General features: G+C 44.2%; 1 protein-coding gene across 1 annotated transcript in view; it reads left to right on the plus strand.

The window, feature by feature from the left end:
- LOC138647785 (cytochrome P450 2D14-like) overlaps nucleotides 1-22,506 on the plus strand; it is a 169,932-nt gene that overhangs the window by 109,517 nt on the left and 37,909 nt on the right. Inside the window, exons 4-7 of the mRNA XM_069737042.1 lie at nucleotides 1,048-1,205; nucleotides 9,215-9,388; nucleotides 16,627-16,768; nucleotides 16,880-17,067. Of these exons, the coding sequence (XP_069593143.1) occupies nucleotides 1,048-1,205; nucleotides 9,215-9,388; nucleotides 16,627-16,768; nucleotides 16,880-17,067 (662 nt within the window). The remainder of the gene's footprint in view (nucleotides 1-1,047; nucleotides 1,206-9,214; nucleotides 9,389-16,626; nucleotides 16,769-16,879; nucleotides 17,068-22,506) is intronic.

Raw genomic sequence — 22,506 nt, forward strand, 5'->3', positions numbered from 1 at the left:
GCTGAGCTTGGAAATACTGCCGATTGTAGCATGGAAGTCAGGACTAACTGAGGAGATAATAGGCACTTGGCTGGATCTGATAAGCTTTTATGACAAACCTGAGGCAACTGAAACAATGCTACTTAATACCACAGCATCTGAATTTTGCCTAAGATTACCTTAAAGGGAACCTGTCACCCCGAAAATCGCGGGTGAGGTAAGCCCACCGGCATCAGGGGCTTATCTACAGCATTCTTTAATGCTGTAGATAAGCCCCCGATGTTACCTGAAAGAGGAGAATAAGACGTTAGATTATACTTACCCAGGAGCGGTCCCGCTGCTGGTCAGGTCGGATGGGCGTCTCTGGTCCACTGCGGCGCCTCCCATCTTCTTTCCATGATGTCCTCTTCTGATCTTCAGCCACGGCTCCGGCGCAGGCGTACTTTGTCTGCCCTGTTGAGGGCAGAGCAAAGTACTGCAGTGCGCAGGCACCGGGCCTCTCTGACCTTTCCGGCGCCTGCGCACTGCAGTACTTTGTTGTGCTCTCAACAGGGCAAAGTACGCCTGCGCCGGAGCCGTGACTGAAGACCAGAAGAGGACGTCATCTGATGAAGATGGGAGGCGCCGCAGCGGACCAGAGACGCCCATCTGACCGGACCAGTAGCGGGACCGCCCCTGGGTGAGTAAAATCTAACGTCTTTTTCTCCTCTTTCAGGTAACATCGGGGGCTTATCTACAGCATTACAGAATGCTGTAGATAAGCCCCTGATGCCGGTGGGCTTACCTCACCCGCGATTTTCGGGGTGACAGGTTCCCTTTAAATGGCCTAGGGTGCTGATGTCAGAGAAGTTTGCTGGGTGATCTGAAGAACCCACTGTGCATGACTGCAGCAATTGGAGCTAACCATAGGAGAAGGGAATCAGGCCCAACATATATGCAGGGAGGGACAGGAAAGTAACAGTATGCAAATAATTATCAATTCTAAAATCTATGTTAAGCTCTTATACAAACCCTAACCCTGTATATAACATTTCACATAATAAACCTGTATTATTGTATTTTTTACAGATAAGTTTGATCCAATTTTGCTCATAAACAATGCTGTTAGCAACGTGATCTGTTCAATTGTATTTGGAGATCGGTTTGAGTACAATGATGAAAAGTTTAAACGTCTTTTAAGTCTCTTAAATGCAACACTGAAGACTGAATCCGGACTCTTAGCCCAAGTAATTTAAATGCTTTAAAGCTTTATGGACTAACACTCATTTTCTGCAAAACATTATAAATGTTACATTATTATATATACACTAGATGGTGGCCCGATTCTAACGCATCAGGTATTCTAGAATATGCATGTCCACGTAGTATATTGCACAGCCCACGTAGTATATTGCCCAACCACGTAGTATATTGCCCAGCCACTTAGTATATTGCCCAGCCACGTAGTATATTGCTCAGTCACGTACTATATTTCCCAGCTACATAGTATATTGCCTAGTGACGTAGTATATTGCCCAGCCACATAGTATATTGCCCAGCCACGTAGTATATTGCCCAGTCACGTAGTATATTGCTAAGTCACATAGTATATTGCCCAGTCACGTAGTATATTGCCCAGCCACGTAGTATATTGCCCAGCCACGTATCTGACAGGTTAAAAAAGACTTAAAATAAAAAATAAACATATACTCCCCAAGGGCCCCTTGTAGTCCTGGTGCCTGTGTGCGGTGCACGCGGCAGCTTCCGGTCCCAGGGTTGGTATGAGCACAGGACCTGTGATGATGTCACGGTCACATGACTGTGATGTCATGGCAGGTCCTTCTCGCATAGCATCCTTGCCACCGGAACCTGCCGCTTGCACTGCCGAGCACAGGATGCGACGTTGGAGGGTGAGAATAACGTTTTTTTCTATTATTATTATTTGTAACATTAGATATGTTTACTATTGATGCTGCATATGCAGCATCAATAGTAAAAAGTTGGTCACACAGGGTTAATAGCTGCATTAATGGAGTGCGTTACACCGCGGTCCATTAACGTTGGCATAAACCCTGTGTGAGGGCTGACTGGAGGGGAGTATGGAGCGGGCACTGACTGCGGGGAGGAAGGAGCGGCCATTTTGCCGGCGGACTGTGCCCATCGCTGATTGGTCGTGGCAATGGTCGTGGGCGTTTTGCCACGACCAATCAGCGACTTGGATTTCCATGAGAGACAGAGGCCGCAACCAATAAATATCCGTGACAGACAGACAGAAAGACGGAAGTGACCCTTAGACAATTATATAGTAGATTATTAAACTGGTAACCAGGGTATGTTTGTATTAGATATACAGTATATTCTTTGGAATAAGATGTAAAACCTACATCAAACAATATGTTGAAAAGAGTAAATATAATTTTTTACCCTGGTCCATTGGCTCATCCACAGCAAACACAGCACCTGCCTATAGTTACATTGGAATACACTGTAGTACACCTTTAATGCTATTTTTCCCTAGAATAATTTACTATATAGCAAAGGATTTTCTTTGTCTACTATTAGAAAATGACGGATAATTCATGCTGTCATAAACACACTAAACAATTAGGGTACCGTTACACTAAACGACTTACCAACGATCACGACTAGCGATACGACCTGGCCGTGATCGTTGGTAAGTCGTTGTGTGGTCGCTGGGGAGCTGTCACACAGACATGTTGTGATAGGCAATTCAGTATCACAATGGACATAGCGGTCAGAGCACATACAGTGATCTGACAATAACCCAAAATAATAGAACAAGCTCTGAGACGTGGGAACTCTGCAGACCGCAATCCCTAATCCTCTCCAAACAACACTAGAGGCAGCCGTGGATTGCGCCTAACTCTGCCTATGCAACTCGGCACAGCCCGAGAAACTAACTAGCCTGAAGATAGAAAATAAGCCTACCTTGCCTCAGAGAAATACCCCAAAGGAAAAGGCAGCCCCCCACATATAATGACTGTGAGTTTAGATGAAAAGACAAACGTAGGGATGAAATAGATTCAGCAAAGTGAGGCCCGACTTTCTTAACAGAGCGAGGATAGGAAAGAGAACTTTGCGGTCTACACAAAACCCTAAAGAAAACCACGCAAAGGGGGTAAAAAGACCCTCCGTACCGAACTAACAGCACGGAAATACACCCTTTGCGTCCCAGAGCTTCCAGCAAAACAATTAGACAAGCTGGACAGAAAAAATAGCAAACAAATAGCAAAGAAGAACTTAGCTATGCAGAGCAGCAGGCCACAGGAATGATCCAGGGAAAAACAAGTCCAACACTGGAACATAGACAGGAAGCATGGATCAAAGCATTAGGTGGAGTTAAGTAGAGAAGCACCTAACGACCTCACCAGATCACCTGAGGGAGGAAACTCAGAAGCCGCAGTACCACTTTCCTCCACAAACGGAAGCTCCCAGAGAGAATCAGCCGAAGTACCACTTGTGACCACAGGAGGGAGCTCTGCCACAGAATTATAACAGTACCCCCCCCTTGAGGAGGGGTCACCGAACCCTCACCAGAGCCCCCAGGCCGACCAGGATGAGCCACATGAAAGGCACGAACAAGATCGGGAGCATGGACATCAGAGGCAAAAACCCAGGAATTATCTTCCTGAGCATAACCCTTCCATTTAACCAGATACTGGAGTTTCCGTCTTGAAACACGAGAATCCAAAATCTTCTCCACAATATACTCCAATTCCCCCTCCACCAAAACCGGGGCAGGAGGGTCAACAGATGGAACCATAGGTGCCACGTATCTCCGCAACAATGACCTATGGAATACGTTATGTATGGAAAAAGAATCTGGGAGGGTCAGACGAAAAGACACAGGATTAAGAACCTCAGAAATCCTATACGGACCAATGAAACGAGGTTTAAACTTAGGAGAGGAAACCTTCATAGGAATATGACGAGAAGATAACCAAACCAGATCCCCAACACGAAGTCGGGGACCTACACGGCGTCTGCGATTAGCGAAACGTTGAGCCTTCTCCTGGGACAAGGTCAAATTGTCCACTACATAAGTCCAAATCTGCTGCAACCTGTCCACCACAGTATCCACACCAGGACAGTCCGAAGACTCAACCTGTCCTGAAGAGAAACGAGGATGGAACCCAGAATTGCAGAAAAATGGCGAAACCAAGGTAGCCGAGCTGGCCCGATTATTAAGGGCGAACTCAGCCAAAGGCAAAAAGGACACCCAGTCATCCTGATCGGCAGAAACAAAGCATCTCAGATAGGTTTCCAAGGTCTGATTGGTTCGTTCGGTCTGGCCATTAGTCTGAGGATGGAAAGTCGAGGAAAAAGACAAGTCAATGCCCATCCTACCACAAAAGGCTCGCCAAAACCTCGAAACAAACTGGGAATCTCTGTCAGAAACGATATTCTCTGGAATGCCATGCAAACGAACCACATGCTGGAAGAACAATGGCACCAAATCAGAGGAGGAAGGCAATTTAGACAAGGGTACCAGATGGACCATCTTAGAAAAGCGATCACAGACCACCCAAATGACTGACATCTTTTGAGAAACGGGAAGATCTGAAATAAAATCCATAGAGATATGTGTCCAAGGCCTCTTCGGGACCGGCAAGGGCAAAAGCAACCCACTGGCACGAGAACAGCAGGGCTTAGCCCGAGCACAAATCCCACAGGACTGCACAAAAGTACGCACATCCCGCGACAGAGATGGCCACCAAAAGGATCTAGCCACTAACTCTCTGGTACCAAAGATTCCAGGATGACCAGCCAACACCGAACAATGAACCTCAGAGATAACTTTATTCGTCCACCTATCCGGGACAAACAGTTTCTCCGCTGGACAACGATCAGGTTTATTAGCCTGAAATTTTTGCAGCACCCTCCGCAAATCAGGGGAGATGGCAGACACAATTACTCCTTCCTTGAGGATACCCACCGGCTCAGATAAACCCGGAGAGTCGGGCACAAAACTCCTAGACAGAGCATCCGCCTTCACGCATATAGAGCCCGGAAGGTACGAAATCACAAAGTCAAAAAGGGCAAAAAAACAGCGACCAACGAGCCTGTCTAGGATTCAAACGCTTAGCAGACTCGAGATAAGTCAAGTTCTTATGATCAGTCAATACCACCACGCGATGCTTAGCTCCTTCAAGCCAATGACACCACTCCTCGAATGCCCACTTCATGGCCAGCAACTCTCTGTTGCCCACATCATAATTTCGCTCAGCAGGCGAAAACTTCCTGGAAAAAAAAGCGCATGGTTTCATCACTGAGCAATCAGAACCTCTCTGCGACAAAACAGCCCCTGCTCCAATCTCAGAAGCATCAACCTCGACCTGGAATGGAAGAGAAACATCTGGTTGACACAACACAGGGGCAGAAGAAAAACGACGCTTCAACTCTTGAAAAGCTTCCACAGCAGCAGAAGACCAATTGACCAAATCAGCACCCTTCTTGGTCAAATCGGTCAACGGTTTGGCAATACTAGAAAAATTGCAGATGAAGCGACGATAAAAATTAGCAAAGCCCAGGAACTTTTGCAGACTTTTCAGAGATGTCGGCTGAGTCCAATCATGGATGGCTTGGACCTTAACAGGATCCATCTCGATAGTAGAAGGGGAAAAGATGAACCCCAAAAATGAAACCTTCTGCACACCAAAGAGACACTTTGATCCCTTCACAAACAAAGAATTAGCACGCAGGACCTGAAAAACCGTTCTGACCTGCTTCACATGAGACTCCCAATCATCCGAGAAGATCAAAATGTCATCCAAGTACACAACCAGGAATCTATCCAGGTACTCTCGGAAGATGTCATGCATAAAGGACTGAAACACTGATGGAGCATTGGCAAGTCCGAATGGCATCACTAGATACTCAAAATGACCCTCGGGCGTACTAAATGCATTTTTCCATTCATCGCCTCGCCTGATTCGCACCAGATTGTACGCACCACGAAGATCTATCTTGGTGAACCAACTAGCCCCCTTAATCCGAGCAAACAAATCAGATAACAATGGCAAGGGGTACTGAAATTTAACAGTGATCTTATTAAGAAGGCGGTAATCTATACAAGGTCTCAGCGAACCATCCTTCTTGGCTACAAAAAAGAACCCTGCTCCTAATGGCGACGATGACGGGCGAATATGCCCCTTCTCCAGGGATTCCTTCACATAACTGCGCATAGCGGTGTGCTCAGGCACGGATAAATTAAACAGTCAACCCTTTGGGAATTTACTACCAGGAATCAAATTGATAGCACAATCACAATCCCTATGCGGAGGTAGGGCATCGGACTTGGGCTCATCAAATACATCCCGGTAATCAGACAAGAACTCTGGAACCTCAGAAGGGGTGGATGACGAAATTGACAGAAATGGAACATCACCATGTACCCCCTGACAACCCTAGCTGGACACCGACATGGATTTCCAATCCAATACTGGATTATGGGCCTGCAGCCATGGCAACCCCAACACGACCACATCATGCAGATTATGCAACACCAGAAAGCGAATAACCTCCTGATGTGCAGGAGCCATGCACATGGTCAGCTGGGTCCAGTATTGAGGCTTATTCTTGGCCAAAGGCGTAGCATCAATTCCTCTCAATGGAATAGGACACTGCAAGGGCTCCAAGAAAAACCCACAACGCTTAGCATATTCCAAGTCCATCAAATTCAGGGCAGCGCCTGAATCCACAAACGCCATGACAGAATACGATGACAAAGAGCAGATCAAGGTAACGGACAGAAGAAATTTTGACTGTACTGTACCAATGGTGGCAGACCTAGCGAACCGCTTAGTGCGCTTAGGACAATCAGAGATAGCATGAGTGGAATCACCACAGTAGAAACACAGCCCATTCAGACGTCTGTGTTCTTGCCGTTCAACTCTGGTCATAGTCCTATCGCACTGCATAGGCTCAGGTCTAATCTCAGGTAATACCGCCAAATGGTGCACAGATTTACGCTCACGCAAGCGTCGACCGATCTGAATGGCCAAAGACATAGACTCATTCAAACCAGCAGGCATAGGAAATCCCACCATGACATCCTTAAGGGCTTCAGAGAGACCCTTTCTGAATATAGCTGCCAGCGCAGATTCATTCCATTGAGTGAGCACGGACCACTTTCTAAATTTCTGGCAATATACCTCTATCTCATCCTGAGCCTGACAAAGAGCCAGCAAATTTTTCTCTGCCTGATCCACTGAATTAGGCTCATCGTACAGCAATCCAAGCGCCAGGAAAAACGCATCGATATTACTTAATGCAGGATCTCCTGACGCAAGAGAAAATGCCCAGTCCTGAGGGTCGCCACGCAAAAAAGAAATGACGATCCTAACCTGTTGAACTGGGTCACCAGAGGAGCGAGGTTTCAAAGCCAGAAATAATTTACAATTATTTTTGAAACTCAGAAATTTAGTTCTATCTCCAAAAAACAAATCTGGAAAAGGAATTCTCGGTTCTAACAAAGAATTCTGAACCACAAAATCTTGAATATTTTGAACTCTTGCCGTGAGCTGATCCACACATGAAGACAGACCTTTAATGTCCATTGCTACACCTGTGTCCTGAACCACCCAAATGTCTAGGGGGAAAAAAAGGCAAAACACAGTGCAGAGAAAAAAAAATGGTCTCAGAACTTCTTTTTTCCCTCTATTGAGAATCATTAGCACTTTTGGCTTCCTGTACTGTTGTGAAAGGCAATTCAGTATCACAATGGACATAGCGGTCAGAGCACATACAGTGATCTGACAATAACCCAAAATAATAGAACAAGCTCTGAGACGTGGGAACTCTGCAGACCGCAATCCCTAATCCTCTCCAAACAACACTAGAGGCAGCCGTGGATTGCGCCTAACTCTGCCTATGCAACTCGGCACAGCCCGAGAAACTAACTAGCCTGAAGATAGAAAATAAGCCTACCTTGCCTCAGAGAAATACCCCAAAGGAAAAGGCAGCCCCCCACATATAATGACTGTGAGTTTAGATGAAAAGACAAACGTAGGGATGAAATAGATTCAGCAAAGTGAGGCCCGACTTTCTTAACAGAGCGAGGATAGGAAAGAGAACTTTGCGGTCTACACAAAGCCCTAAAGAAAACCACGCAAAGGGGGCAAAAAGACCCTCCGTACCGAACTAACGGCACGGAGGTACACCCTTTGCGTCCCAGAGCTTCCAGCAAAACAATTAGACAAGCTGGACAGAAAAAATAGCAAACAAATAGCAAAGAAGAACTTAGCTATGCAGAGCAGCAGGCCACAGGAATGATCCAGGGAAAAACAAGTCCAACACTGGAACATAGACAGGAAGCATGGATCAAAGCATTAGGTGGAGTTAAGTAGAGAAGCACCTAACGACCTCACCAGATCACCTGAGGGAGGAAACTCAGAAGCCACAGTACCACTTTCCTCCACAAACAGAAGCTCCCAGAGAGAATCAGCCGAAGTACCACTTGTGACCACAGGAGGAAGCTCTGCCACAGAATTACAACACAGACAGCTCTCTCCAGCAACCAACGATCAGGAGAACGACTTCAGCATCGTTGAAACTGTCTTCAACGATGCCGAAGTCCCCGGGTAACCAGGGTAAACATCGGGTTACTAAGTGCAGGGCTGCGCTTAGTAACCCGATATTTATCCTGGTTACCATTGTAAAAGTAAAAACATGATGTCTGTCACGTCCCCCGCCGTCAGCTTCCCGCACTGACTGTGTCAGAGCCGGCCGTAAAGCAGAGCACAGCGGTGAGGTCACCGCTGTGCTCTCCTTTACGGCCGGCGCTGACAGTCAGTGCAGGGAAGCTGACGGCGGGGGACATGACAGACATCGGAATGTGAGTATGTAGTGTTTTTTTTATTTAACTTTTACAATGGTAACCAGGGTAAATATCGGGTTACTAAGCGCGGCCCTGCGCTTAGTAACCCGATATTTACCCTGGTTACAAGTGAACACATCGCTGGATCAGCGTCACACACGCCGATCCAGCGATGACAGCGGGTGATCAGCGACCAAAAAAAGGTCCAGATCATTACCCAACGACCAACGATCTCCCAGCAGGGGCCTGATCGTTGGTTGCTGTCACACATAACGAGATCGTTAGCGGGATCGTTGCTACGTCACAAAAAGCGTGATGTTGCAACGATATCGTTAACAAAATCGTTATGTGTGATGGTACCTTTAGTCTAGTCATAGATAGCTATTACATTGTACAATTATTGAATTCATTTTCTAGATTTTAAATGAAATTCCTTTTCTCAACCACATTCCATGGCTTGCTGACTATGTGGTGGAATCAGAGTTTGAACTGCTTGCATTTCTAAAGGAAATGATTGTGGAGCATCAGAAAACTTGGGACCCAAGCTACACCCGTGATTTTATTGATGCCTACCTAGTGGAGATGAAAAAGGTAAGAGCATTTTTATAATTGTTATGCTCAATCCACGTCCGCATTAGATTCTGGAAGATTCCTGGACAATATTGCACTGCATGCTAAGTTAAAATGCTGGCATAATGACGGTCACAATGATAGAAACTGAATGCACCAGAATATATAGATATCATGACTCTTTTATCGGTTGTCCTGGGACCAGGGGCTCCTTCCCTGTCCCTAACGCTAGGGGGTGCCATTGCGCGCACTATTCCTCAGATTACTTCTGAATGTGAAGCTGCCAAAGCCAAGTACCTTGCCTTATCTCCTGAATCAGCCATCAGTCTCTACCATTCCACACCAAGGGGAGAGAGGAGTAGTAGTGCACCGTAGTACAGTAACCAGACTAACAAAGTAATATGAACAGGGGTAATGGAAAAAAAATACAAAATATACTCTCAAATATAACAGAAGTATGCACCAGGGACTGAAGGATGGGGTTAAACCAAAACAGAAGAAGAAAGGGAATTATCACACTCACAAAACCAAGCAACTGTCACAGAAAAATCCACCATCCGACTACTCAAACAACCTCCAACGAAAAAAAAACACAAAAATTGAGCTTAACTTGAGTTGGTACACATGCAGAGGTTAAACGCATGCTCACATTGGCCTGAAAACATTAAAACCTACAAGAGAAAAAAGTAAGCAAAAACCCTGATGTAACTAAGTAAAAAAGCATAAGTGCATTTAAATAACACAGAGTTTTAAGTAATATTGTTTTTTTATAATAAAAAATAGCACAAAATCCATCCCACCACGTCAAGGTAACTCTAATCGGGACAGTCCTACACTGTCTAATATTAAAACCTTACCATGTATCAATGTTAACCTCAGTGTGAATAAGGGCAAAGAAAAGGAGTGGGCCCAACCAGTGAAACACCAGACTGGGGAAGCCTTATATATAATCTCTAGCTTAGAAACAGGGAGGCCCAGAGGCGTAGCTAGGGTTTTAGTTCAGGGGCGGGCGAAGCTTCTGAGTGGGCCACTAACCAGGTAACCTTGATTACAACTCGGTGATGCGCCCTAATAGTGGAGGAGAACCTCAGCAGATCACCGCAATGTTATTGAAAATAATCTCTATATAAAGACCAACACTGATATTACCGCCATATGGTCCATGGTAGATACCAGCCCTACAGAACATGTAAGAGATCAGAGCACAGTTACAGATAATGTCTTACCGCTGACATTCTTTCTGATTGAATCGTTCACTTTTCACGTCTTTTCCATCTGGCCCAGACCGACATGACAACTTCTTCCAGCCAGGACTCGTCTGCAGAGAATACAACAAAGACACATTTCACTTCTCATATTCCAGCCCCATCACCGTCTATCTCCAACCTGCACAAACTCTTCATGCTGCTGATACCCCAATACTGAGCCGTTGCTGCCATATGTGTTCTTATTACCGCCCCTGATACACCAATACTAAGCCGCTGCTGCCGTATGTGTTCCTATTACTGCCCCTGATACCCCAATACTGAACATCTGCTGCCGTATGTGTCCGTATTACCACCCCTGATACCCCAATACTAAGCCGCTGCTGCCGTATGTGTCCCTATTACTGCCCGATACCCCAATACTGAGCCGCTGCTGCCATATGTATCCCTATTACTGCACCTGATACCCAAATACTAAGCCGCTGCTGCCGTAAGTGTCCCTATTACTGCCCTAATACCCCAATACTGAGCTGCTGCTGCCATGTGTCCCATTACTGCCACTGATACCCCAAATTCTGAGCCGCTGCTGCCGTATGTTTCCCTATTACTACACCTGATACCCCAATACTGAGCCACTACTGCCATATATGTCCCTATTATTGCACCTGCTGTGTGGTTCTCTGTGTCCTCTAAATTCTAAAGTAACCCTCTATAATATAGTAATGCCGGGTGCAAGTGCCCCAGAAAACAAAGCCCATATTTTTCCCCCTAGAAAGTAATATTGCCCTGTGTGCCCCTTTGATAGTCACAGTAACCAGAGTTCCCCTATAACAATAAGTGCCCACTTTACATTTAATAATGTCCCAAGTCTGCCCCCTTACAGCTCCCCTATGCACAGCATGATGCTCTCTTATACACAGTATAAGGCCCCCTCACTGTATAGTACCACCCACACAGTATACTGACCCCTTAGTAGCCTCCAAACTGTTTGATGGCCCCAACACTGTATGATGGCCCCTTCACTGTAATGTCCACACTGTATGATGGCCCCCATAGATAACCTCCATATAGTATAATGTGCCAGATAGTCCTCAATATAACATAAGGCAGCACCCCATAGGCAGACCCTGTAGTATAAGGCAGCACCCCACCCCATAGGCAGATCCTGTAGCATAAGGCAGCACCCCCCATAGGCAGATCCTGTATATAAGGCAGCAACTGCATAGGCAGATCCTATATATAAGGCAACGCCCCTATAGGCAGATCCTGCATATAAGGCAGCACCCCCATAGGCAGATCCTGTATATAAGGCAGCACCCCCCCATAGGCAGATCCCATATATAAGGCAGCACCCCCATAGGCAGATCCTGTATATAAGGCAGTACCCCCCATAGGCAGATCATGTACATAAGGCAGCACCCCCATAGGCAGATCCTATATATAAGGTACCACCCCCCATAGGCAGATCCTGTATATAAGGCAGCACCCCCCATAGGCAGATCCTGTATATAAGACAGCACCCCCATAGGCATATCCTGTATATAAGGCAGCACCCCCTCCCATAGGCAGATCCTTTATATAAGACAGCACCCCCTCCCATATGCAGATCCAGTATATAAGACAGCACCCCCCATAGGCAGATCCTGTATATAAGACGGCACCCCCATAGGCAGATCCTGTATATAAAGCAGCACCCCCATATGCAGATCCTGTATAAATGGCAGCACCCCCATAGGCAGATCCTGTATATAAGGCAGCACTCCCCCATAGGCAGATCCTGTATATAAGGCAGTACCCCTGATAGGCAGATCCTGTATATAAGACAGCACCCCCATAACAACAATAAATACTCATCTCTCTTTCTCCTTGTTCCAGCGGCGTTCCCTGCTCCCGCTCATCTCCTGACAGTGGGCGCCGGGCGGTGACGTCATCGCGCCCGCTCGCTGTCAGATGATGTGGGGGATGATGGGAGGAGCACAGCGCAGAGCTCCTTCCCTCATCACCATGGTCAGCTGTATCAGCTAGATGCCGATACAGCTCACCATGCGATGACGGGCGGGGTCCCACTGCTGGCACCGGCCCCCCCCCACCTGCTCAGGGGCCCCATAGCAGCAGAACAGGGAGATTGATTCTCCCTGCTCTGCCACAGAATGTAACTGTATCGGCACACTGCGTAGCTCCGGGTGGGCCCCCTCAGAGCTCCGGGCCTGGGGCACCCACTCCCTCTGCCCCCCTGTAGCTACACTACTGGGGAAGCCACTCCCAGGCTTGCACAGAATGCAACAATACAAAGAAAAGAAAACACAAAAATTGAGAAATTGATCTTAACTTGAGTTGGTACGCATGCAGAGGTTAAACGCATGTTCACATTGGCCTGAAAACATTAAAACCTACAAGAGAAAAAAGTAAGCAAAAACCATGATGTAACTAAGTAAAAAAGCAAAAGTGCATTTATATTACACAGAGTTTTTAGTAATACTGTTTTTAAAAAAAACAAATAGCACAAAAGCCATCCCACTGTGTCAAGGTAACTCTGATCAAGACAGTCCTACACTGTCTAATATTAAAACCTTACCATGTGTCAATGTTGACCTCAGTGTGAATAAGGACAGACAAAAGGACTGGGCCTAACCAGTGAAACACCAGACTGGGGAAGCCTTAGATATAATCTCTATCTCAGTAACAGGGAGGAGGCCACACCCCGGCTTGCACAGAATGCAACAATACAAAGAAAAAAAACACAAAAATTGAGCTTAACTTGAGTTGGTACACATACAGAGGTTAAACGCATGTTCACATTAGCCTGAAAACATTAAAACCTACAAGAGAAAAAAGTAAGCAAAAACCCTGATGTAGCTAAGTGAAAAAGCAAAAGTGCATTTAGATAACACAGAGTTTTTAGTAATGCTGTTTTTTGATTAAAAAAATAGCACAAAAGCCATCCCACCACATCAAGGTAACTCTCATCGGGACAGTCCTATACTGTCTAATATTAAAACCTTACCATGTGTCACTGTTGACCTCAGTGTGAATAAGTGCGGTATCCAAAACGTGAGACGAAAGACAAAGTCGAGGTACAAGCCAGAGAGTCAAAGCCGGTTCAGAGATCAGGAAGAGTCATACACTGTAGGGGAAACAACCAGGCAAACACTAAGTCAGGGATAGGGAATGGGTCTCACGCAAATACGGGAAGTCAGAGGCAGAAGGATCACCAGGGTATACGGGTCAGCTAATCTAGCCTGGAAGCATGAACTATCACTGACACATTCTACCATGAATGGCACCAATAAATAGCCACCCACGAACCAAAGAGAGGCAGGAAAGGTTAACCCCACCATAACCAGGCTTGGAAAAGAAAAGCAAGAAGCAAACCCTGACCTGGATCATGACACTGGTTAACCCGTGCAGTTAGCACTGTGGGTGAAATGCTGAAGAGAATGACAGATGGATCCCCAAATCGGTGCAAAATGCACTCCAAGATTTGGAAATAAACTGCACTTCCCGGTCCGAAACAATATCAGTAGGGATCCCATGTAATTTAATAATTTCTCTGATGAAAATTTGTGCCGAGATCTTGGCGTTAGGTAAAACGGGTAGCACAATAAAATGTGACATTTTACTGAATCTGTCCACCATCACCAAAATTACAGTATTCTCTGATGACACGGGTAGATCAATGATAAAATCAACTAAAAATGGCCCTTTTTACCACAGTAAAAACATACTCCCCTTTGTGCCGAACAACAGACTGCTTTCCAGAATGAGTTGCCACATTCAACTGCATGTGTTCCTCAGATTACTCCGACCTGATTTCCCTTTGCCCCTGACCTCCCACACATTGGAGTGTCTCCTTATTTCTTTGGCAAAGACCGTGATCCACCTGGATGGCCAGAGACATGGCCACCTCAAGGGAAACTGGAGTCTCATACAGGGCTAAGGCATCCTTCATCCTTACTGATAACTCTCCAAAGAACTGGCTACGGAGTGAGGAGTTATTCCACTTAGTGTCTGTGGACCACCTCCGAAACTTAGAGCAATACTCCTCCACCGACCAGTCTCCCTGCTGTAGTCGGGGTCATCGTATATATGACCCAGCACCAGAAAACACTCCTCCACCATCTGGAGCCACTGGGAGTCAGACAGGAGAGAACACTGAGTACCAAGCTCAGTTACTTCACTGAGAGGTACGGCACGAGTATGCGAAGTGCTATACCCTGTTAACAACACAGGAATAATTGCACATGGATTGGTCTGGCTCTGCAACTAAATGGTGCTAACTGCACACCTGAATGAAGCAGATATTGACCCAAAAGAGAAAACTCTTTGATGCTAGATACTGTACCCTGTCGCTTTCACCAAGAAGTATAGCATAAGGGTTGAGCTTGCTCTGTAACTGAAGTGTGCCAATAGCATACATGTGCAAAACAGATGCTAAGCCAAGCGGCTAGTTACCCCAGTCCTGACACTACTGAACCTGTGCCTGACCGGCATCCTAAGCATTTAGCAGACTAGAAACTCAGGCGTTGAGCCAAGGGTACGAAACTGCATAAGTGTGCAACCTGCCCGCTAAGGTGTACAGTGTCTGAGCAAAGACACCTACACACAAATGTGCAGAGTGGTAGAGTAGCCACCCATAAACACCAAACACAGATGACACTAGCACGACTGAGTGCACCACGGAGAGCCTTTTAAATGCTGAGCTCCACCCCAAACACTCATTTCCAGTCGGCCGAGACATCGCCCGTGGGCCAATCCAGGGCTGCCACATTATCAGAGTAGCAAACATCTGACCACCAATGAGAAAACGCCACATCATGGACATGCTCAGTAAGGTGATCTCTGGACTTTGACTCCAGAGTGCAAGGCTGCACCGGCATATCATTGGTTACCATAGACTTGGCTGGAGAGCCAGCAGTAACCATATGTATTCCACGAGCCTGAGCAAGATGCTGAGATCGACGTCTGTGCTGAGCAGCAATAGCAGTGGCCAGACCTGAATGGGAGACCGCAGAAGCAGATAATGCTTGGGATCTATCCCGCGCAGCAGGAGAATCCTGACACCTAACATATACACTTACATATAACAGAGGTATTCACCAGGGAGTGAAGGATGGGGTTAAACTAAAGTAGAAGAAGAAAAGGAATTATCACACTCACAAAACCAAGGCACTGTCACAGATAAATCCACCAACCAACTACTCAAATAACGACTAGCAAATGTCCTCCAAGCCATGCAGAATAAGCTAGCAGTGAGAATGTGTGATAGTCAGGACCCAGATTATATATGGGATGGGAGCGGCTAACAATGCACAGCTGAGAACCTTACCTCCAAGAACTCTCAGCAGAGCAGAATAACCCCTGCACTACCCAAAGAAAATTACACTGTTTAATAAAAAGGTGAATTGCTTCTATTCAGCACAGGAGTAGGAGAACTCAGATGCTGCGGTCTTCTGGCTTCTCTCTGTCGCGGTAAACCAGTGACAATAGGCAACATGTTAGGGGTCTATTTGACCAGTTATGAAATGCCCATAGACTTTAAACATACTGGCAGTCCACACTTCACCATACACTGATTGTGTTGAGAGGAAGGAGGAGCTGGTGTGTCCAAGGAGACTCACTCAGTTCTGTTATGCAGGCCATGTAATTGGGTTTACTATACCAGCGCCAGTTACAGGGGAAATCTGCAATAAAAGCAACATATTATTATGTTAAAATGACCGCCTCCCACTCACTTTGAAATCAGATTCAAGTCTATGGGTGCATGGAAAACAGGTCATCTGAGTGCAACCCAATTTCTGCGGACTTACAGAATGGAGAGGATGGAGAAATTTTGTTCTCCTTCTTCTCCTTACAGTGTGGTCCGATTCTCTCACAGAGATTCAGATCACACTATGCTGACTCTTGAATTCATTTTTGATCAGAGTGTCATTTTCATAATCGGCCTGATTCTTTCAAATGAGAGAATCTACATCTGTTTGGCCATAACCCAACAGAGATAATTTTTCCTGGTGCCCATAATTTAAGTACCACAATATTAAAACTGATTTCTTCTAGGTGAAAGAAGATGGTTCCACTAGTTTTCATGACGGGAACCTGCTCATGACAACATACGATTTGTTTAGTGTTGGGACAGAAACCACAAGTTCCACCATGAGGTGGGCAGTGCTGTTTATGCTCCTCTACCCAGATGTACAATGTGAGTAAAAACATATAGTAAGGTGTAGTAATCATATAGTAAGGTATACTATTCATATAGTAAGGTGTAATACTTAGAAGTATTCATGTAGTAGCAAATAATTCTATTCAGCCAAGGTTCAGGAAGAAATTGATCGAGTAATTGGAAGAGAACGGAAACCAACAATGGCAGATGTTCTACAAATGCCGTATACTAATGCTGTGATCCATGAAGTACAACGATATGGAGATATTTCTCCCTTGGCTTTGCCTCATATGACCTACCGAGACATGGAGATAAAAGGTTACCTTATCCCAAAGGTAAGATCTGTAACTAATGATTAATGTAGGATTGTGTATATTCACCAGGTGTTACAAATAGAGGAATTTATACAATCTGGTAAGACAGGGTGGTTATACTATATCGTCAACATTTTTAATTGGTTCTCTTAAAGCTAGAGTCACACCAGCATACTGTATATTCTCTCATGGGAGAAAATTGAGTTGATTATGCAAATCACACTCAGAGCTTGATCACAGTTTGATCAGATTCTCTCAGATGAGATCAGATGTTATTCGAGTGCAGTCCCTTGTTTTCCATTGACTTATGGACTTGCATGGCCCAGTATGATCAGATAATCAGATTCAACTTGGGCATGATGCAATTTTTTTCTTGGACCGGCTCGGTACAAACAAAAAAATTAGACATATGCCTGGCCTCATAGAATAACATTGGTCCGAGTGTGACTTAACATCAAAGATAGTTTCTTTGCTTAAGCATTTATGAATACAACCCCTGGCAAAAAAAATTATGGAATCACTGGCCTTGAAGGATGTTCATTCAGTTGTTTAATTTTGTAGAAAAAAGCAGATTACAGACATGGCACAAAACTAAAGCCATTTCAAATGGCAACTTTCTGACTTTAAGAAACGCTAAAAGAAATCAAGAACAAAAAATGTGGTAGTCAGTAATGGTTACTAAATTATTATTATTATTATTTATTATTATAGCGCCATTTATTCCATGGCGCTTTACATGTGAGGAGGGGTATACATAATAAAACAAATACAATAAAACAAGTAAATTAACCAAGCATAGGGGAAAAATTATGGAATTACTCAATTCTGAGGAAAAAATTATGGAATCACCCTGTAAATTTTCATACCCAAAAATAACACCTGCATCAAATTAGATCTGCTTGTTAGTCTGCATCTAAAAAGGAGTGATCACACCTTGGAGAGCTGTTGCACCAAGTGGACTGACATGTATCATGGCTCCAACACAAGATATGTCAATTGAAACAAAGGAGAGGATTATCAAACTCTTGAAAGAGGGTAAATAATCATGCAATGTTGCAAAAGATGATGGCTGGTCACAGTCAGCTGTGTCTAAAATCTGGACCAAATACAAACTACATGGGAAGGTTGTTAAAGGCAAACATACTGGTAGACCAAGGAAGACATCAAAGCATCAAGACCAGAAACTTAAAGCAATATGTCTCCAAAACAGGAAATGCACAACAAAACAAATGAGGAACGAATGGGTGGAAACTGGGGTCAACGTATGTGACCAAACTGTAAGAAACCGCCTAAAGCAAATGGAATTTATATACAGAAAAGCTAAACGAAAGCCATCATTAATACCTAAACAGAAAAAAACAAAGTTACAATGGGCTAAGGAAAAGCAATCATGGACTGTGGATGACTGGATGAAAGTCATATTCGGTGATGAATCACGAATCTGCATTGGGCAAGGTGATGATGCTTGAACTTTTGTTTGGTGCCCTTCCAATGAGATTTATAAAGATGACTGACTGAAGAGAACATGCAAATTTCCACAGTCATTGATAATATGGGCTGCATGTTAGGTAAAGGCACTGGGGAGACGGCTGTCATTACATCTTCAATAAATGCACAAGTTTATGTTGATATTTTGAACACTTTTCTTATCCCATCAATTGAAAGGATGTTTGGGGATGATGATATCATTTTTCGAAATGAAAATGCATCCTGCCATAGAGCAAAAACTGTGAAAACATTCCTTGAAAAAAGACACATAGGGTCAATGTCATGGCCTGCAAATAGTCCGGATCTCAATCTAATTGAAAATCTTCGGTAGAAGTTGAAAAAAATGGTCCATGACAAGGCTCCAACCTGCAAAGCTGATCTGGCAACAGCAATCAGAGAAAGTTGGACCCAGATTGATGAAGGGTACTGTTTGACACTCATTAAGTCCATGCCTCAGAGACTGCAAGCTGTTATTAAAGCCAGAGGTGGTGCAACAAAATACTAGTGATGTTTTGGAGTGTTTTTTTGTTTGTTTTTCGTGACGCCATAATTTTTTCCTCAGAATTGAGTGATTCCATAATTTTTCCCTATGCTTGGTTAAAAAAAGTAACCATTACTCACTACCACATTTTTTGTTCTTGATTTCTTTTAGTGTATCTTAAAGCCAGCAAGATGCCATTTGAAATAACTTTAGGTTTGTGCCATGTCTGTGACCTGCTTTTTTTCTACAAAATTAAACAACTGAATGAACATCCTCAAAGGCCGGTGATTCCATAATTTTTGCCAGGGGTTGTATTTGGTGGATGTATCAAAGTCAAATTTTTGGTATATCTTATAAATATCTCTGAAATTGTATTAGCTGATCATATCCTTTAAAAATCCTTAGGTTTAGAAAAGGAAACCGCAGACTGAAATGTCGCAGGTGTCATAAGCATAATGAGTCACAACCAGTTTCATTTTTACTGCTGTGCAGATGCTCTGACACCTGCCTGCTGCCATTTCTGAGCAAGCTCTGCACCAGTGTTGAATTATTCCAAAAGATAAATTCTCTTTTGCACTTGCTGGACTTTCTTTGGTCCAAAAAAAGTCTTCTTCACAGTAATTGAACTTGTCTCTTTGAAGTTCTCGATGATCAAATAAATGGTTGATTTTATTGGCAATCTTTCAAGCAGCAATGCCATTGTCTGTAAAGCACTTTTAATGCAAACCAATAATGACTGAAAGTTTCTTTGGAGTTTACCATTTTTAACAGAAGAAGATATTGATTACAAGCACCAGTCCCCTATTAAAGCAATAATTCTACTCTTAAAAATCAATCAGCATGACAGTGATATCATCTACCTTGTCTTCGTTAACACTTTCTCCAAAGCTAATAAGAAAATCACTGAAATTATGTAAGCAGGTCATTTTGTGGCATTTTGTGGCATGGTTGAAGTCACGCACTTTATCCATTATGACCTTTTTGATCTCGTAGCTTGAGCTTCCGGACCCTATGTGCGCTGTCAATTTTGACTTAGTCTTCAATTTCCCCTTGAGTTTAATAAATATACAGTTTTCTTCACCAATGGCCTTCAGTCTTATTTCTCGTGATGTTATTGAACCATCTACAATTATCATTGTCTTTGAGATGACTTTTCATACCCCTAAATGCTGATGATTGGGTATTGGGTATGGTAGTGGTATTTGTTGTGGTCCTAGCTTTCCCTAGCCAAGATATCATAATATTGTGATCCTTCTTGAGTACTTCTACTAAGTCAGCAATAAATGTAATATCCTGATGGACTGCAGCGAGTTCACGATAACAAGTATTGTACACCTCAGCAATTGAGAATTGAAGTCTTTTTAGAAGGTAGAATTTTTTTGCATTATCTCTCCTCATTCTGTCGTACAGGAGGAAGTGAGGCTGTCTGCTTTGTTTCTGATTAGGACATCCTAGTTGGAAAGCTTGAAAGAAGAGTGGGTCTTAGATTCATGGCGAGAGGAAATACTGCAACCTATTTTGGCTCAGTCTGTGAGCTGTGACTTGCTTGCCCTGGATGGGGACGCTTGGAGCCTGCCCACACTCTGTTTTTTGTCAGAGGAGCCTGAGCCACTGACTGGTGATGCAGGTTTGGATTTGTTAGTTGTAGTATACAAGTCATGATTCCGATTTCTCATGTAGCTATTTGTATAACATGAGGGAGAGTTTGCAGCTGTTCTTAGTGAGCGAGGTTGCAGGTAACATGTTTTGGTGCCCATTAGATACAGTATGTGTGAAATTACTCTTGCGAGATCCTGAGTAGGTGGATGAGTTCACCAGGGCTTAAAAGAATAATTTCTTCAACACATAAGGGAAAAATTCAGACTATCAGACTATAAGTCTGCTATTGTACATGCGTGTTTGAATATGCTGCTGGAACACCTGCCCTGGTCACAAGGCGGTGCAGCAGTAACACTATGGTTACTGCTGGACACTGGTAGTATTTGAGTGTTTAGGTTTCAAATTCCTGAGACCAGTTTCTCCTTTGCTATTCACTTGTGTTTTACTGCAGTGAGCTTTTGGATAATTAGCCCTCTGTTGGGCTTCCTTCTATATAAACCTTAGTAGATAGTCTCTAGATGCCAGTTATTAGTTAATGTTCAGCTAGCGACCTAGGCTCTCTGACTTGGCTCCTGTGGTCTGTTTTGTGTTTTGCATGTTCTGACTCCAGTTTGTGTTTCGACTAATGGTTTGTCTCTTGCTTTTGTCCTTGATGTGACATCTTGGCTTTGACCCAGCTTGACAACTCTTCCTGCTTCTGATTCGCACTTCCAGACAGCATCTTTTCTATGGAAGCAATCCACTGGACTCAGTTGGAAGACCAGTGTCATGCTGCTGCACTGCAGGTAGGTGCAGGCTTCACTAGATGGCAGTAGAGAGGATGTAGGTCTGCACCTAAACAGAGCTAACCTGCAGTACAACAGCGAGGCTACCAAAGGTGGCCTCAGGATAGTCCAAACAAGCAGGGTCAAATCCTAGACAGTAGCGCAGCACCAAAGGAAAAAGCAAACTCGAGGTCAGAGACAAGCCAGGGGTCAGTTAAAGTCAGGAGCAGATAAGAAAAAAAAATGACAGAAACAGGTCAGGAAACACGACAAGTCAAGCCGGGGAGTCTGCACACTAAATGGGAACACTGAGTCAAGATGGGAACAGGGGAAAACAGAGACACGGGTTCAGACAGCAAATGCAGCAGGACAAATCGGAGCAATCAGAGTCAGCTTACAGCAGCACTAGGTAGAAACGATAACTGTATCAAACAAAAAGAGCACCAAAAACGCAGTCAAAAACGTCCAATTAATGCAAATATGAAAAAACTTTATTATGTAAAAAACACAGGTATACAGCATGGCAGGCAGACAAATCCCTTACACAAGCCCGCACACACATCTCACATAGAGGGACCGGACTGCAGTGCACTAATATCTATTATGGACCATAAAAATAAAAGGTCCATATATGCTAACAATTGCATAAATGATGAAAAAAACGTCTAGCAGCAATATATTTAAGTAAATAAGGCAGCACACTGCAGTTTGGATGTGCCGGTCAGGTTTTTGAAATGTAGCAGCAATATATGTGACCCTGTAAACGTGTCCCACGGCAATCCTCTGTACCAGCAGGTATGCATGCAACACTGACACTGCATTTATGATCCGCTTTATATGGCCCTCATATGGGTTTATGTGGCCTTTTGTGCCGTATGCATTATGCACTGACACTTTTAGTCCAGACCTATGTGGTTACCTTAATTATTGGCACAGTCTTGTACTTTTTGTGTAACACCATATAGGGTTATGAGTATATGGCCTCTCCTTTATTATATTATAGTAGTCTACAATAGACACATTTATCTCTTACTGCTATCTACAGATTTCTGTAGCTTTTGCACTATCTATACAGTCTGTAAAGATCTATTATATGGACTTCCGTTGTATTTTGTTTATGATCATTTA

Source organism: Ranitomeya imitator, chromosome 8, assembly GCF_032444005.1.
Source record: "Ranitomeya imitator isolate aRanImi1 chromosome 8, aRanImi1.pri, whole genome shotgun sequence".
Taxonomy (NCBI): Eukaryota; Metazoa; Chordata; class Amphibia; order Anura; family Dendrobatidae; genus Ranitomeya; species Ranitomeya imitator.